Raw genomic sequence first — 18,554 nt, forward strand, 5'->3', positions numbered from 1 at the left:
TGGATTGTATAACAGTATTCATAGTTTTGAAATTAAACAAATGTCTTATTGTTTTAAATTTTGTAAAATTTGCAAAGAAAGAAAAATGGATTTAAACATGGCACAAGATAATGAATTTAAGCATTGTCATTTAGATAAATCACCAATAAATTTATTTTCAGCAGAAAACAATATGGACAATAAGGGTGCAACCATTTAGCTTAAAAAGGGGGGAGGGGGTATGGTTTTTTGTTTGAGTTAAGATTTTTTTTCACGCTATCAATCAAAATTATTTGGTCAAAAATTAACGCTAGAAGGTATGGGGATAAACTGGATTCAGAATATTTTTTTGTCCTCCGCTTGATCATGTTGATTAGAATATTTTTTTCATCAATTTGGGAATCAGAATATTTTTGAAGAAAAAAAAACATACTCCATCCTGCCTTTTGAATTTCAATGATCGTTCCCTTAACATTTTCCATCTGAACTTGGCTTATTATTTTATTTTAGACAAAAACTATATGAAATAATGTTAGACATTCGTCCTGAACATGCATGAAATATTTGCCATTGGACGTTAAGCAAACCAACAATCAATCAATATGTAGGACATAGTCTTGGTAAGCTGGCATTCAAGGTAGCGTCTTCCTCATATTATCGAGAAACTGTATCGGATGCCCTTAAGCTGAGGACAACCCATATATGCTTTGCAAATTTTAGGGGGGGTGCACGCCCGCCACGCCCCCGCCTGAATCCGCTCCTGACTAATCAATATCAGAAACATGTCTCTGTCAATAGATTTATAATAAATTGCAAGGGGTGTCAAGTGGTAAGTTATTAAATAACATTGACACACCTGCGATGTTTGAAGGACCAAGATCGAGTTATTACGCCAAATGCGCATCATAGTTTACAGTTAGATAATCTCCCTTTGTTTGAGCCGAGCTCATTTACAACCTTTTATTTCTACAGTTGCATCATTAGATACCGTAAGTTTGAACTTCTGATTGTGCATTCGATTATATTGTTTGTGAAATCTCATCACAATGTTTATAATGTTGATCTTTATATTACCGCATTTTATAATATCAACGTTCATTTATTTGTTTTTCTTTATACTGATCAGTTGCTAAAAAGTATGGAAAGCCTCAAAACAGCTAATATATATTTTTTGTATTTATTGCAAACGGGATTGGTTGAGCTGTAAAATTACAAATTATGAAGTGTTGTATACACCTTATCGCTATTTGTTCGCCATCATTGGACATCACAAAGGTTCCCGTAAAATTTTGAAGTCATAATACAAAATATCTGACGCCGCAATGGAAAAGTGATTGTTGTATGACGTCAATAGTTCAAGAAGCGGGGCAGATTCTCGGGTCAACCGGGACAGATTCTCTGGTCAACTGGGACAGATTTCCAAATAGCGATAAGGTGTATTCAAAACAACATGCATAATCGTTGTTTTATCTGTCTTGGAATAGCACACTCACAGTTAAAGACAAATTTTTTCAATACACCTTATCGCTATTTGTCCGCCATTACTGGACTTCACAAAGGTTCCCATAAAAGTTTGACGTCATAATAGAAAATGTCTGACGCAACAAAGGAAAAGTGATTGTTGTATGACGTCAATAGTTCAAGTGTCGCAGATTCCGAAATAGTGTTTATGCATCTAATGTAAATCAAAAAGGTTTCTAAAATCTTCAGGCATTGATATATATATATACAATGTATGGTTAGATTAAAAGTATAAGTTAACATGGGTTTCAATTAAATATTTTGAAAAAATTGTCTTCCTGACAATTTTTGTCCCTAAAATTCTTCTTGTCGCTAATTAGTGAGACTGAAATTTTTTGATAGCATAGTTTGCATTTTGTGATGTCAATATATGACTGCCTTGGCTTATGTTCTATTTGATTTTTGATGGACATTGATTGAGAGTTGCTGCTAATAATGGCTAAGAAAAAAGCTATCGAATTATTTGTGTCTTGCCTGCGACAAAGGTTGTGGAAGGCGAGACAAAGGTGTTGCTTTTCCAGCGGCTTCAACATTTGTTAAGTTTTTTGTTTTCTATAAAGTTGCTTTTTAAACTATCTGTATTCATATCAGTTTCACTTTGATGACTATTTTTAGGTCCTGCACCCTAGTTCATGGTCCAGTGACTTTCAAATAATTGCCAATTTATTAATAGGAACTACTTATGATAGACAATAATACTTTGATGCACTTCCCTCTATGTCATGGTCCAGGAACTGTAAATTACATGTCCATCAGATTGTCCTTTTCTAAATTTTCTGCGAACAGGCAAGACATATCTCTATGTCAACAGTTTATTTTATTGAATTCTCTATTATTACCACATCAAAACTATGAAATTACCTATCCTTCATAAAACATTAATTAGTCTGTTGCACATCATTGACTTGACAGTCTTACATGTACATGTATATAACCGTTAGGCTTTCAAACTTCTTACATTAAGTGCAAAACAAAATTTAAGTTTGCGCCCCTAACCTAAAATCCTGGATCCGCCCCTGCAGCTTTACCCAAAAAGATATTTTGATCATGTTGATAAAAAATATATGACAAAAATACATGTGTAAAATATACTTTTGGGTAATTCTTTTGCTCATACATATGTTGACCAAAAAATATGTATCAAATGGCCATTCAAGGTCAGGAATGTAAGTTTTGACATGTTTCTGTCATCATTGTGACATCACAAGTGACCTTTCTGCACTAAAGTATCAAGATTTTATTATCCTGTTCATTTATCATTTTTATACGCCAGCCAGGACGTATTATGGTATACAAATGTCAGGCGTCCGTCTGTCTGTCTGTCTGTCCATCTGTCCGGCGTCCACATGTCGCGCCGTAACTTGAGAACGACTTATCCAAATTTCATGAAACTTGACATAGTTGTTTCTTATGCTGGTCAAACGATCTGTATTCTTTTTGGTGAAAATAAGATTAAAACTTTTTGAGTTACGGGACTTTGTAACTAAAACAGGGGGTGTAACATTTTTTCACATGTCGCGCCGTATCTCAAAATTGATTTATGATTATTGCTTAAAACTTTACACACTTCTTAGTTATATTAATCTTAAGATCTGTATACTTTTTGGTGATGATTCAAAATTTTATTTTAGAGTTATTGAGTTTTTTGTAAAAAAAGGGGGGGGGTTTCCCATGTCGCGTCGTATCTCAAAAACGATTTATGATTATTGCTTAAAACTTTACACACTTCTTAATTATATTAATCTAAAGATCTGTATACTTTTTGGTGATGATTCAAAATCTTATTTTAGAGTTATTGATTTTTATTTATTAAAAAAAGGGGGGTTTTCACATGTCGCGCCGTATCTCAGAAACGATTTATGATTATAAAACCTCTCACACAAGACGACGGGCATATCATGCGCTCGTGGCACAGCTGTTTATTGTATTATTCAAAATTATCAGTCAATATGTGCTCTACAAGGATCACCAGTCCTTCACCTTTCATTTGATACCTGAATTACTTATATATACTCTACATAGTTTGATATTCACACCTATGCATAGGAACTATTTTGTTTTGAATATGTACTACTTTCCAGTATGTTCTTTTTTGACGGAGCCCGATTTGGTGGTGTTACATCTTACAAAGTCTATCCAAATTATTTTTGCAAAGAATTCCTCTCAAGCAGGTGCTAGGGTTGCTTAAACTTGCAGTGAGGTGAGAGTTTTTTTGCTCTGTGTTGAAGGCATCACTGTGACTTTGAGATGAAAAACATCAATAAAAGTGCTGTTCCTTTGCTTTTTGTGTGTTTTTTGCTGTGCATGTACTGATTTTGTGTCAAAGATGGATACCCAATATCCTCTTTTTTTCTATTAGAAACTATTATATTTGAAGAAATCTAAATTTATTTTAAGTAAATAAACATGAATATGTGTTATATAACAGTAAATATAACTGTTAGGACAGTCAGAGAGATCTGCATAGCTGCACCACCTGTAAAATTTAAATGCTTCAATTTGCAATAAAGGGAATTGTTATGGCCACAATCTTGTTCTCTTTTTTAGCTCACCTGGACCACATGGGCATGTGAGCTATTGCCATCACTTGGTGTCCATCATTGTTGTCCTAAAATATTTCAAAGATCTTTTCCTCTAAAACTACTGAACCAATTTCAACCAAACTTGATCCTCGTGGTATCATGTATAAATTTTTTGTTTTTTGTTCTGTTCAGTCAACAATCATGGCCGTCCTTGTTAACAATAGAACATAGGGATAAAATGCAGTTTTTGGCATAAATATCTCAAAAACTAAAGAAGTAAGAGCAAGACTGACAATGGTTAAACATCATCAGCAGGTCTTTTAGTGAGGATTTTTTAAAGATGAATAGGACAACCTAATTTGAGAGTTATTGTCCCTAAAATTATATTATTTTATGAAATTTCTCAGTTTTTGATTGTTATCATGAAAAATACTACAAATGTATTATAGATAAAGAAAAATTTTAAACAGCAGACATGTTCAGCAAAGTAAGATATATACCAATAAGTCTAAGAACACAATTTATCAATTCATCCCCTTTAAGAGTTATTGCCATTGAAAGACTATTTTTATTGAATTTTGAAGTTTTTTTCCAGAAACTATGTTAAATAGACAGAAAATTCAAACAGCAAAAATGTTCAGCAAAGTAAGACCTACAAACATGACAAATAAGTCAATCCGACTGAAATTATCAATTTATCCCTTATAGGAGTTATTGCCCTTGAAAGATGATTTTTACCAAGTTTTAGCTTTAGTGAGCTTTTCTCATCACTTGGCGACTGTTGATGTCTGTTAACTTTTACAAAAATCTTCTCCTCTGAAGCTAATGCGCGAAATTTAACCAAACTTGTCCACAGTCATCATTAGGATATCTAGTTTAAAGAATGTGTCCGATGACCCCACTTGCTAACTACATGTAGCATGGCCAATATGCCTAAAAATGGAACATAAGGGTAAAATGAAGTTTTGTCTATTATAATGAAAACTGCTATAGAACATGTAGAAAGAGAAAATCTGAAAGAACAGAAATGTTCAGAATGTTGAGATCAACCTACTGTCTCTTCACATTTAAACTGTCAGACGACTTCTTATAGGAGTTATTGCCCTTAATTGAGGAATTTTACCTTTTTTACATTTTTATACAACCGCAAAAATGGTTGTATATTGGTATGACGTTGGCATCGTCATCGTCCGAAGACACATTGGTTTTCGCACAATAACTTTAGTTTAAGTGAATGGATCTCTATGAAATTTTACCATAAGGTTCAAAACCAGAAAAGGAAGGTTGGGATTGATTTTGGGGGTTATGGTACCAACAGTTAAGGAATTAGGGGCCAAAAAGGGGCCAAAAATAAGCATTTTTGTAACTTCCAGACAATAACTTGTGTTTAAGTGTATGGATCTCTCTGAAATTATACCAAAAGTTTCCATACCACAAAGGGATGGTTAGGATTGGCTTTGGGGGGTTATGGCTCAAACAGTTTAGGAATTAGGGGCAAAAAAGGAAAAAAAACAAGGGTATCCTGGTTAATGGACAATTTAAAAGCAGTGTAAGGGAGGTAATCCAAAAACAAAATTGTACAATGTTGTACAGTGTTGGATTACCTCCGTTACACTGCTTTTAAATTATCTATTTGAGACTTTTATGATGTATTTAATTGGTAATTATGGTTGCAAACTCCATTGGAAATTTGAATTGAGATTATGACCATATCTTGAGGGAAAGAATTTTTTTTTTTGGAACGGGGGGTGGGGGGGCGAGGGGGAAGTAGAAAGCACTGACCATTCTCTGTTTACAGCAACATTAATTATTCCAGGGCAAAATGTTCACACATATACATCAGACCATGACTACCATAAATTTTAGGTTCATCCGAACGCATAGATTAAATGTGTTACGATATTTCTCCACTCGAGACAGTTAAATTTTAATATTTAAAGCGCGAGGCTTAACTGTTGAGAGTGGAGAAATATCGTAATACACGAGCTATAGTGGTGGAATCTGTTTCTCTAATGATTTTTATCCTTCCATTTCAAAGATTTGCTGAAAGTTGTGTTCTTTTGATGTGACATCATCAGGCATGGTCGCCTTTTTTCATGACGTCACAATCGGAAACTCAGAAGAAACCAAGAAAATTTAACGTCATAATTAAATATCGACCAATCATTTGCCAAGAACAGATATTTCACTAGTGAAGAGAACATTTTTTTCACAATCAGTTGGGAAATGTGAAAATAGTGACAAAATTAGAGAAAATGTTATGGCTGACAGAGGATTTGACATTAAATATCCCCCCTTTTCGTTGTGGAGAATTCCAGTTAAGTGCCAGTCAGGTTGAGGAGACACGTCGGATAGCTGAGGTTAGGATACATGTTGAAAGGGCAATTCAAAGAATTAAAACTTTTCATATTTTGAATGGAACCATGCCAGTCACTCTAACAATGGTTGCAGAGGACATTTTTAAAACCTGTTCCTACTTGACAAACTTTCAGACACCTATAATCAAGTGTGAAATTAATAAAATGTAATATCAATTGTCCTTTATTTGCATTAATTCTGTTTTACGTGTAGCTTACAAAATGCTGAAATTATCAAGAACCTTGGGTAAATTATGAATACATGTACAGTCAATGGTGTAACTTCAATAAGTTATTAGAGAAAAATAACATACATGTGTTATTACGGATACTTTCTCTTAATCTGTAGTAACATATGTTTGTTATCAGATAAATGTACCATAAAATTTTTTATTTTCAGTGGGCACTTGGGAATTCTAGAAACTTGAGCAGTAACTTAATACATAACCTTGAAAACTAATTTTCCAATTCAATTAATACATTTTTGATCAACCATGGTAAATCAATGAGACAAGGCTTTTAAGTGATAACTTAGCTGTAATAACAAGGCTTAGTAATTACAGGCATTTAACTTATTACATGAGACACTTGGGAATGACTAGGAAGCTTGCACAGAACCTCATTACATGCTCTCATCATTATTCATTACAATAAATTAAAATACATTGTGATATATGTAGGAGAAAAGGCTTTGAAGAGATGTAGAGAAGCTGTAATAACACCCTTTAGTTATTACAGGCATATTTTTTCTGTAATAACATGGGTGTGTTATGCATAATTGGCAAATTGTGGGCTGTTATATCTTTCTAAAGTTTAATATACATAAAGACAATTATAATATCAATAGAACTAGTACACAATTTAACAAAATAAAGGATGTATAATGCCCCTTTGAAACATGTAACATACATGTGTTATCACAGATTTTTGATTTTTTAGCCCTCAATAACAAATGTATGTTATTTTTCTCTAATAACTTATTTAAGTTAGACCCTTGACTGATGTATGTGTACAAAACTATAGGGTCATTCCTATACCAGATTATACAATGCAAAATAATATTTTTATTAAAGTTAACTTAGTTTTGATGCGGAAAAGTGCCATCCCTAAAGTCTTTATTGCCAGTTGGTTAGTAAGACACAAGAATTTATACCTATATATCCCTAAGGAGAAATACATGCATACTTTTTTGTTTAGCACCCCCCTTTTTTCCCTAAAAAAAGTAAAAGTTAAATACTTTTCAGATATAACACTTAAATGGTGATACAGCTCAGGCAACTTAATTGAACATTAAAATATGTAATGAAATAAAATACATGCATGTTACATGTAAGAATAAAATAGGAGATGTACATTTTTGTTGTATGATTGCCAATCAGACCACTATCCACAAAAGACGAAAGGACAAGAATATAAACAACTACAGTTCAGCGTATAGCCTTCAATACTAGAATAACCTCTAACGTGTAGAAAAATAGAAATTGCTCTGTGATATATATACCCCATATTTTTCAATCTGACTTCAAGCACTAAGTTGTTTGGACTACCCCCCCCCCTTTTTTTAAAATTCGTGCACTAAATCAGCAAGTCCTTTTTTTTCTTTGTTTCTCAGTATACAGTTTATGGTGAATTCACTTCATTTAAAGAAGAAATAAACACAATAAAAGTTTATGATCTTTATCTGTTCTGAAGATAAGTATTTTTATGTCTTAAATATACATGATATACCAATATCTAAAGCTGGTAGACCATATTTAACTGATGGATACACAATTTCAGACAAAAAGATGTTATAAAATTTTTTTAAGTTTGGACATTACAGACTTCCAAAAATGTTCATCAAATTTAACATACTCAACATGCATGTCACTTTTTGTACATAGAACAAAATAACAATTATGAATGTTCAGAACTGCCATCTGGCCCTGGACTGGAGTGAAGTAAGCATTCCTCCTATTTAGAGTCACAACATTGTTTTCATCAATTTTCAAACAAGAAAGTTTACCAGCAGCTTCCTCAATGCTTAAATTCCATGTTGAGGGTGGATTTTTTAGTTCAACAATATATTTTTGGTCATTTATAGTTACTATTCTATCTACTGAGGCACCAAGATATGGATGATCTATATCAATAATAAATCCTTTCTTTTCTAGTTGTATACTGAAAGAAGTACTAGTGTTCCTATTGTTCATCTCTTGAACAAATCGTTGAGCAGAAGTGTCTTCTTGCTCTAATCCAAATTGCATTGCATAAGTTGGTTTACACTTGTTGTACAATTAACTACTCAACAACTTTGTAGCCTCTGTTGAATCTCTGCGGAATGCAATTCTATGAAAATTTGATGCTGTTAGTCGATAAACTCTCACAGCATGCCAATCAGCTGATTTCGATTGCTCCTTTGATTTTTGTTCAATGATTTCTGCTTCTTCTTTAGTTAAAGTTAATGTTCTTGTAAATGCCTCACCTCTTTCTTTTATTTCTTGAATACTTAAAGGGTAAACAGATTTTAGCATCAATTGCTTATCACAATCTGCTTTATGGCATTCAATTGGACTGTTGTATTTAACAAAACCACAGTTTGGATTGACTTCCATCAATGTCTTAAACAGTTTCTTAACAGATGTTTCATTCCGAGTTCTGTCGCATGTCTGGGGTCAAAATTCAATTTCTCAAAAGTCACTTTCTGCTCAGGTGTTTTACCATATTCCTGTCTTCAAAGAAAATTTACATCATTACATGTATATACATGATTGACTGATTGATTGGTGTTTAACACTCATTATATACACAAATCATACATACATGTACATTTATATTCAATTAGTAAAATGGTTTAAGGTTTACATGTATATGCAAAGTTCTGTAGAAGTCGAACAGTAAGAGTGGTATCTGCACACCCACGGTCCCACAAGCACATGTAATTTGATGATATCTAATTTTTTTCTTATTAAAACTAGCATAAATTTAAAATAATTTTTTACTAGATCACAAACCCCATTTCCCATACTCTTTGACACAGTCAATGAAATATTTATGTGATTTTTGCGGTTAACAAATGTAACACAATGTCAATGAATGTTATTAAATTGATTGCTGATTAAATAACATCCAGTGGCAAATATTTCAAGCATGTCCAGGACAACTCATTTATTTGAAAGATATAAGAACACATGAAAACAATGGGAAGCAATATAATACATGTCACAAATAGAAAAAAAAATTATACTGGGTACAAAATGTAGCCTACACATGATGATAAATGGTATCTGCATAAACTCAGTGTGCAATTTAAACACTTTCATGCTTGCATTTGGACAAGTTTTTTTCTTGCTACAAATTGCTGAAAAATGTGTAATTTAGGATTTCTGCTAATTTTTATGACAGTCACTCTGAAATCATTGACTACCTACATTGTATATGCAATTTAGAATACACTTATGTACAATCAAGGACACTATACAAAATTAATCCTTGGTACAATGCACCAGTATAATTTAAAAATACATGTATACTTACTTTACAATCCTGATGTTGTGTATGGATTGCGGCTCCACTTTTCTTTTAGCAGGTTTGTTCCAACTACACAACTTATCTGTAACTGTCTTGGCCACTGGCAAGTCTTTGAAACCATTTGAGATAAAATCTTCCAGGGCAAACAGCAATGCATCTGCATCTATATGACTGCATGCCTCTCCTTTTCTGAAAAAGTAGTACTTTCACATTAATCTATGTATTAACATCAATAATCTGCAGATGGGTAAACGACTGAGTGTAGTTTGATAAATGTCCAGGGGCAAATATTAAATAGATTTTCGAGACGAAATGGGTAAAATAGCAAGAACAAAAATAATTCATTCTGTTAATCAATTGAAAATTGAAACGCAGGAACACATAGATTTACACGTTAACTGTCATGACAGTTCTGAGTTATAAATATAACTGTAAACATGGTAAATACTAACCATGTTGACATGGTTGAATGATATAAAATAGGTTTCAAATATAATTCAAATTGTTTCAGTGTTGATAAAAAAGTAAAACTGTAAATAGCAACAATTATTGTGATTAAAAAAGGAAATTTTTGTTTGTACATATACATGTATGTATAATTTTTGTTTCCAATGTCATAATAAATATGCGGGAATTTCTCGCTGCATTGAAGACCTGTTGGTGACCTTCTGCTGTTGTCTGTTCTATGGTCGGGTTGTTGTCTCTTTGACACATTCCCCATTTCCATTCTCAATTTTATCATATAATAAAGGACACTACAAATCCTTGATATAACCATGATAATTGAAAAAGACCTGACAGTGTTTTGTACTTAACCTGGGACTATTATACTGTTACTATAATAGTCCCAGTGCAGACTTAACTTTATTTCAAGAAATTTAATAAAAAGTTTGTTTTTTTAAATACATACCCTGCAACACAAGAACATGCACCACCAGAAATTCCACCATCATTCATACGGAAGCATACATAGGTCTTGTAAATTCTTTGTGCCATTGATGCCATTACATCTGCCTTTACAATATAATACTCAAGTCTCTGATTCATCACTTTGAAGTCGAGTTTTTAGTAATTTCTGCACATAGCCCTCTTCAAAAAACGTGTATGCCTTCAGGGATTTGTAAGCACGCAAACTTTCCTTGTCAAACGTTTTACTTGTGCTTTCACACAAATAAACCTTTAATTTTGCATGGTCAAAATCAGGTATATCGTTTAGATTTTTGTCCCATGTACACTGCAAACTTTCGAACCATGTACGTAAGAACCGATTTGACATCCTTGATGGGGAAGTCAAAAAATAAGTTCTGAGTCTGACATTGTTAAAAGTCTGTAAATCTCCGTCCTGTAATATCTGTTTAATGTCATTTAATAGAACTGACAGTAGTCCGAATACCTTCATGATGCCGACACACTCGTTAGTTGTCACTGTCTCTTTACCTGTAAGTGTAATACACAGTGACACAGGTCGTGTGTACTGAACAGATATATCATGTTAAGGAGGGGTATTTGCGAAAAATACCAGTCGAGAGAATGTTAAATTTCGCGAGCCGTAAGGCGAGGGAAATTCATTCTCAAGACTGGTATTTTTCGCAAATACCCCTCAAGAACATGCTATATCTGTTTAATTACACCGAATGTTAACGTACAATACGCATTGATGATCGTGACATTACAAGCGTCCAGTCGGATAGAGTATTTTTTGGCAAATACCACGGGTAAGAAAGGCATATCCTTTTTGCATATACCCCTGGCGCTGTTAAAAATGAACGATATTCATTTGATAAAAGTAAATTGGTGAAAAATACACTGGCTATCAACCAATCAAAACCCAGAATTCTTACATAAGGTGTAATTAATTACAATACATCACGTATCGATTGACAACAAATGAAAGTTTTTAACGACCTTGACTGGCTATACAGTCGATTGATTGCTCCGGTCGTTAAGGTCGTTAGCCCCAGTCTCGTTAATCGTCCTTAATTAACGCGAGATTTTAAATTAAGCGCTACGGTGATCGCCTGATCATGGTAGATAAGTCGCTTATGTGAAACTGGTCTATTACAATCCAAATTCAGACCTGTATCAAGCGCGAATATTGTGTCCATTTTCGCCCCAACTGTTCAGGGTTGGACCTCTGCGGTCGTATCCAGCTGCGCTCAGCGAAGCATTCTATTGCCTATTATTTGAAAAATTATAATGGAGATGAACTGTAAATAGCAAAACTGATCAGCAAGACAAGATCTACAAACAATTCAACTTAGCTGAAATCGTCAAATGACTCCTTTTTGGAGTCATTGCACTGTAATGACGATTTTTACCATTTTTTTTCGCATTTTTGCCCATAATATCTCGAAAACTATAATCGTTAGGTAGACACTTTAAATGGCAAATATGATAAGCAAAACAATATCTACAAATTCTTTTTGCCTAATATCTTTTCTTAATAGATTTATATCTATTTTGTCTACGATCATGACGAGGGCAGCGTAAAATATCATGTTTTGTTATCTATTATTTACAAAAAAATAAACAAAACAGATAGAGAATCCATATTGTTTTAGCTATTTCATAATTTATCCCGCATTGACAGAGTTGGATAGTTAAGGGTGGGTTGATGTACCATTTTTTCAATTATTATGCCCCGCCGTATCGCCTTACGGTACGTCACGAAATTGGTTTCCGTTCTCTAACTTTAGTTTGCCTCAACCAAATGTTATAAAACTTATACTCAATGCTTATTACCACAAAAAAAAAAAGATCATGTTATGTGAATGTTCATTGTGTTCCGGGGGTTGGCCCACTTTACAAAATGGCTGGACCCGCGCCTTTATTCCAGGTGATCTGAAATGAAAGATATTATTTTTTGTCTCAGAAATTCTTTTAGAAACAGTTTTTGCATCAATTATTTGGCGGTCAAGGGGGGAGACAGTAATAATACATATTCATTATGTACATATGTACAATGTATATATTTACTTTTCAGATCGAACTTGTGGTGTTTCACTTGCACGTAGTCATTAATTATGACGGGAATTCCTCTTTATGGTAAGGATCCCATTCAAGACAATTTATTACATATGGAAATAGCAACACATATTTCTGGTAACGGAATTTATCAGATGGTTGACACTCGCCAACAAAGGGGTGAACAAAGTAGTGAAAAATGTCTTAAATGTAATTACTGTAATAAGATGTTTGAAAGTAATGGAGACCTACAGAAGCACATAAGAACACACACAGGTGATAAGCCCTATATATGTGATGAATGTGGTAAAGGCTTTAGTCAGAGCAGTAATCTACGTACACACATGGGAATACATACAGGTGAAAAAAATCACGAATGTAATATGTGTGGTAAGTGTTTCCGTCTGAAATCCTGCTTACTGGAACATGTAATGAGAATGCATACTGGTGAAAAAAATTACAAATGTGATGTATGTGGAAAAGGATTTTACACCAAGCCTAATCTGAGGAGTCACAAGAGAAAACATACAGGTGATATACCTAATTACAACATAAGGGTATATATCGCCGAAAAACCTGAGAACAGTAATGGAATACCCTCTTATATCGCAGATAAACCTGATAACGGTAATGGAGGTGATATCGCCGATAAACCTGTTAACAGTAATGGAGGTGATATCGCCGATAAACCTGTTAAAAGCAATGGAGGTGATATCGCCGATAAACCTGATCACAGCAAAGGAGGTGATATCGCTGACAAATCTTATCACACTAAAAGAGGTGATGAAGGAAATGATCTTGATTTCATTAAACACATTAAGGGAAACATTGCTGGAAAAACTTCTAAAGATCTTTGCCTCAGTGATAAATTAAATGAACACATCAAAAGAGATCGGAAACGTTATAAATGTTTTGCATGTGGAAAGGGATTTGCAGCGATTAGTATTCTTGAAGCACATGTGAGGACACATACTGGAGAAAAACCATTTAAATGTGAAATATGTGGTAAATCATTTAGTGAGAAACGAAGCGTAAAGGAACATTTGCGAATACACACTGGGGACAAACCTTACAAATGTTATCTGTGTGAAAAAGATTTCAGCAGCAGCAGTAACCTTCAAAAACACGTTAGAACGCATAGTGGTGAAAAACCTTTTGAATGTTATGTTTGTGGAAAGCATTTTTCTTCGACAAGTGTGAGAAAGGCTCACATACGTACTCATACGGGTGAAAAACCATATAAATGTAACATTTGCGATAAAGGAGTTACTTCTTCTAGTAGCTTACAGGAGCATATAAGAACACACACAGGCGAAAAACCATACAACTGTGATGTTTGTGGGAAGAGATTTACTAAATCTAGTAACTTACATGTACATATGAGAACGCATACTGGTGAAAAACCATATTCATGCTCTATATGTGATAAACTGTTTAACACAAGTAGTAATCTCTACAAACACCAGAGACAGCACACGGATAAAGATGATAAAGCGTACATGAGTGATGAATGCAATAAACTTGGCGTTTAAACATTGAATGTGATCAAGTGTGAGAGACGGACATAAGATAACTTATTGATATTTGTGATGAATTTGCATGTAAGAGTAGAAATTCAAACAAAGGCCCACAATAGATATCAGCAATAGATCAATTACTGGCCATTTGACGCTGATAACAAACCGCCTGTGGCCGTATAGATACAACCATAAAGGACTTTGACTGGTGACATTCGTGGCTTTCACCAACAATAACACATATATTAATATAATAGTAATTAACACACGCATATATGCCGAATATCTTTGGAGAGTTTTAATACTCTTCGCCATAATTGGTATTTTCTTCGTGATCTAACAAAGCGTTAAGCGACATATTGTAATTTTACAATGTACCATGTATAAATTAATGAAAGATGTTGTTCGATATTGAGTGTTAAAAAATACATGTATGTTCGAAATATCAACTTTTTGTTCTTGTCCATTTTTTACCGGTACACAAATCAAATCACAAAAAGTAAATGCACGATATGAAAACCCAGATAATTGTGTTTTACTTGATATACGTCTTCACATTCGAGGAATGTCGTAAATTGAGAAACCAATGTGATGCTCATTTGGCGGGTGTGTTGGTGTCGACACGACGTGTACTATTTGAATGAAGCTTAAACATGTTAATATTTCAGAACGTAGAAGACCTGGATACTTCATATCTTGTATACATTTATGGCTAATGATCTGTTTTTTTTTCTTTTTATACGGCCGCAAAATAATTTTGCGGTCGTATATTAGTATGACGTTGGCGTCGTCGTCGTCGTCCGAAGACACATTGGTTTTCGCACTCTAACTTTAGTTTAAGTGAATGGATCTCTATGAAATTTTACGATAAGGTTCAATACCACAAAAGGAAGGTTAGGATTGATTTTGGGGGTTATGGTACCAACAGTTAAGGAATTAGGGGCCAAAAATAAGCATTTTTGTAACTTCCAGACATAACTTGTGTGTTAGTGTATGGATCTCTCTGACATTGTACCACAAGGTTCCATATCACAAAGGGAATGCTGGGATTGATTTTGGGGGTAATTGCCTCAAAATTTTAGGAATTAGGGGCCTAAAAAGGGGCAAAAAACAAGCATTTTTCTAATTTCATGACAATAACTTGTGTGTAAGTGTATGCATCTTTCTGAAATTGTACTACAAGGTTCCATATCACAAAGGGAAAGCTGGAATTGAGTTTGGGGGTAATTGCCCAAAACGTTTAGGAATAAGGGGCCAAAAATAAGCATTTTTCTAGTTTCCAGACAATAACTTGTGTTCAAGTGTATGGATCTCTCTGAAATTGTACTGCAAGGTACCATACCACAGAGGGAAGTCTGGGATTGATTTTGGGGGTAATTGCCTCAAAATTTTAGGAATTAGGGGCAAAAAACAAGCATTTTTCTAGTTCCAGGACAATAACTTGTGTGTAAGTGTATGGATCTTTATGAAATTGTACTACAAGGTTCCATATCACAAAGGGAAAGCGGGGTTTGAGTTTGGGGGTAATTGCCCTAAACGTTTAGGAATTTGGGGCAAAAAAACAAGCATTTTTCTAGTTTCCAGACAATAACTTGTGTTCAAGTATTTGGATTTCTCTGAAATTGTACTGCAAGGTACCATACCACAAAGGGAAGGCTGGGATTGAGCTTGGGGTTGATGAATCATAAGGGGGTTCAAAAAATTTTTTTTCCTTTTTTTTTCTTTAAAATTTTCCATTTTAAATTGGTTATTTCTGATTTATATATAAAAGCAAATAATAATGATATGGTTTGAATAGGTAAATTAAAAATTTTTAAGTTCTTAGACCACATTCATTCTGTGTCAGAAACCTATGCTGTGTCAAATATTTAATCACAATCCAAATTCAGAGCTGTATCAAGCTTGAATGTTGTGTCCATACTTGCCCCAACTGTTCAGGGTTCGACCTCTGCGGTCGTATCAAGCTGCGTCCAGCAGAGCATTTTATTTTCTTTATTTTTAAGTTATTAGTTATTATAAAGAAAAAGGACAAGTTTATTTGGTATATACATTATCTGAAAAAAGTAAAATAACAAAAATACCAAACTCCAAGGGAAATTCAAAACGGAAAGTCCTTTTATAAAATGGCACCATCAAAAGCTCAAACACATCTTACGAATGGAAAACAACTGTCATATTCCTGACTTGGTACAGGCATTTCCTTATTAGAAAATGGTGGATTAAACCTGGTTTTATAGCTAGCTAAACCTCTCACTTGTATGACAGTCGCATAGAATTCCATTGACAACAATGTGTGAGCAAAACAAACAGACATAATAGGTAAAAACGTCAAAAGCTCTGGTACAGCAGTCAACATGAGATTACTATAACACAGTATATAATTATTGTTATAGTAATCTCAGATATTATATAGAATCAATGAAGGGTATATATCTGCCCGTCAGACAGGGTTCTTTAAACATTGGCCTTAGTTCATGGATTAATGACCCCCTTGTTCTGTTTCTCCGATACTATGACATACAATGTACATAAGAAAAAGGACAATTTGTTTAGGTGAATGTAATGATTGTAGGTAATTATGTTCGTTTAGCAGGGTTCATCTGACCTTGACCTCATTTTCATGGTTCATTCAATCATTGGTTACCGTCAACTGGGAGACGGTCTTAAAGAGTTGAACGATGCAAAGTCTGCGGGCTGAATACTTCTTACTATCTGGATGGAAGATAATAACTGACTCTATAATAGTGAAGTTCGATGATTGGTTGGGACAATCACAACCTAGTTAATGTCTGTTAATCCCGTAGAGTGTCGGATTTGAACTCTTTATTTTAGCAATTAGATTTTGCCTAGTTACCAATCATGCATATCGGTGCACAGGTAACACTTATCTATAAATAGCCGAAACTCCTAAAATTTTGTAAACACACACGTGATTATTTAACTTTTACATTTAATACATGAAAACATCGCGCATGCTTTTTTCTTAGTTTATATATATTAATTCTTAGTAAGATAATCAAAAGGCAGAAAAAACATTGAAAACGGAGATATCCAAATCATTTATTTTCAATTAATATTAGTTTACAATGGAATCTTTATGTCATCTCAAGGGGCGGCGGCACTTCGACCTTTTTATGGTATGGGTGACTAGCTTAGACATCCAATACCCGACCTTTTCATATATCGTGAATAACAAAAGAACATACCATAGCTATCATATTTTTTTTACAATAATTATACCTACATATAGCTATCATTGTTACGCTATTCAGTCAACGGGAGATGAATAGTTTTGGCAAATGTCTTAAGCATTTACGACAGTAATTTTGATTGCATCTGTAAAAAAAATATCGACATCTGATTAGTTTCAGATTCACAATCATCCACCTTGTTATATATTTCACCTAAATTTCTCGACCAGCGGCTCATCCCCTCCACTCATTATAATAAGTGCCCCCCGGCCTTCCACATACCCCAATATCTTTAGGGGATCCGGGTGTGGGCTGGGTTGGACGTTGTCTAGCTCTCCCTAGCTCTTCCTATCAAGATAGCAGACGTTGAAGAACAGATGACTAAAAAAAACTCCAAAGGGGAATATAAGAAGAATAAAACAAAACTACTCTCAGACGATAAAAGCAATTATACATGTATGTTTTGATATTTATGCAAGATTTAAAAGATGTGAAGTATACATAATGTATTTAGAAAGCAACCCAATTAAACAACAAACAAAACAATTTACTTCTAAAGTTCAACATACGGTCTTTTAAATTGACATGTCATTACAATATTTTAAGTTCTCTATCCTCCCAAGTCTAGCTATAATATGTAGCATAATTTTTCTTTAGATGCTTTTTCCTGGTCTTGATTAGCTTATATCAAAGTTTCATAACAAATCCATGAAGGTTTAAAAACGTCAAAAAAAGTTAAATACCAGACTGTCTGTAAATGTTAACTGTAAAAAACTAAGTCCATCTATCAGAAAAAACTGAAAATAAAAAAAAAATATTTTCAAAAGTTTGCTACAAACGCAGATGATTAAGACATTGCCCCTCCGTTTCCAGTGTTAATACATTCCCCCAAAAAAGATATTGGTAAATCTAAAAAAAATGTATAAGCCTTTTAAGTTTTGTAAGCCACTACAATTTATATACAAGGCTATTCTGAATGAATTAAACTACAAA

At 33.8% G+C, this 18,554-nt stretch overlaps 1 protein-coding gene across 1 annotated transcript; it reads left to right on the forward strand.

Moving 5' to 3' along the window:
• The first annotated feature begins 897 nt into the window (after window positions 1-897).
• Window positions 898-14,819, forward strand: LOC127718896 (zinc finger protein 235-like). Its single transcript, XM_052224982.1, has 2 exons — window positions 898-968; window positions 12,873-14,819. Exon 2 carries the CDS (start codon window positions 12,913-12,915, stop codon window positions 14,383-14,385), a length of 1,473 nt encoding a protein of 490 aa, XP_052080942.1. The 5' UTR covers window positions 898-968; window positions 12,873-12,912; the 3' UTR covers window positions 14,386-14,819.
• Window positions 14,820-18,554: the final 3,735 nt, after the last annotated feature.

Source organism: Mytilus californianus, unplaced genomic scaffold (genome assembly GCF_021869535.1).
Source record: "Mytilus californianus isolate M0D057914Y unplaced genomic scaffold, xbMytCali1.0.p SCAF_10, whole genome shotgun sequence".
In the NCBI taxonomy this organism is placed as follows: Eukaryota; Metazoa; Mollusca; class Bivalvia; order Mytilida; family Mytilidae; genus Mytilus; species Mytilus californianus.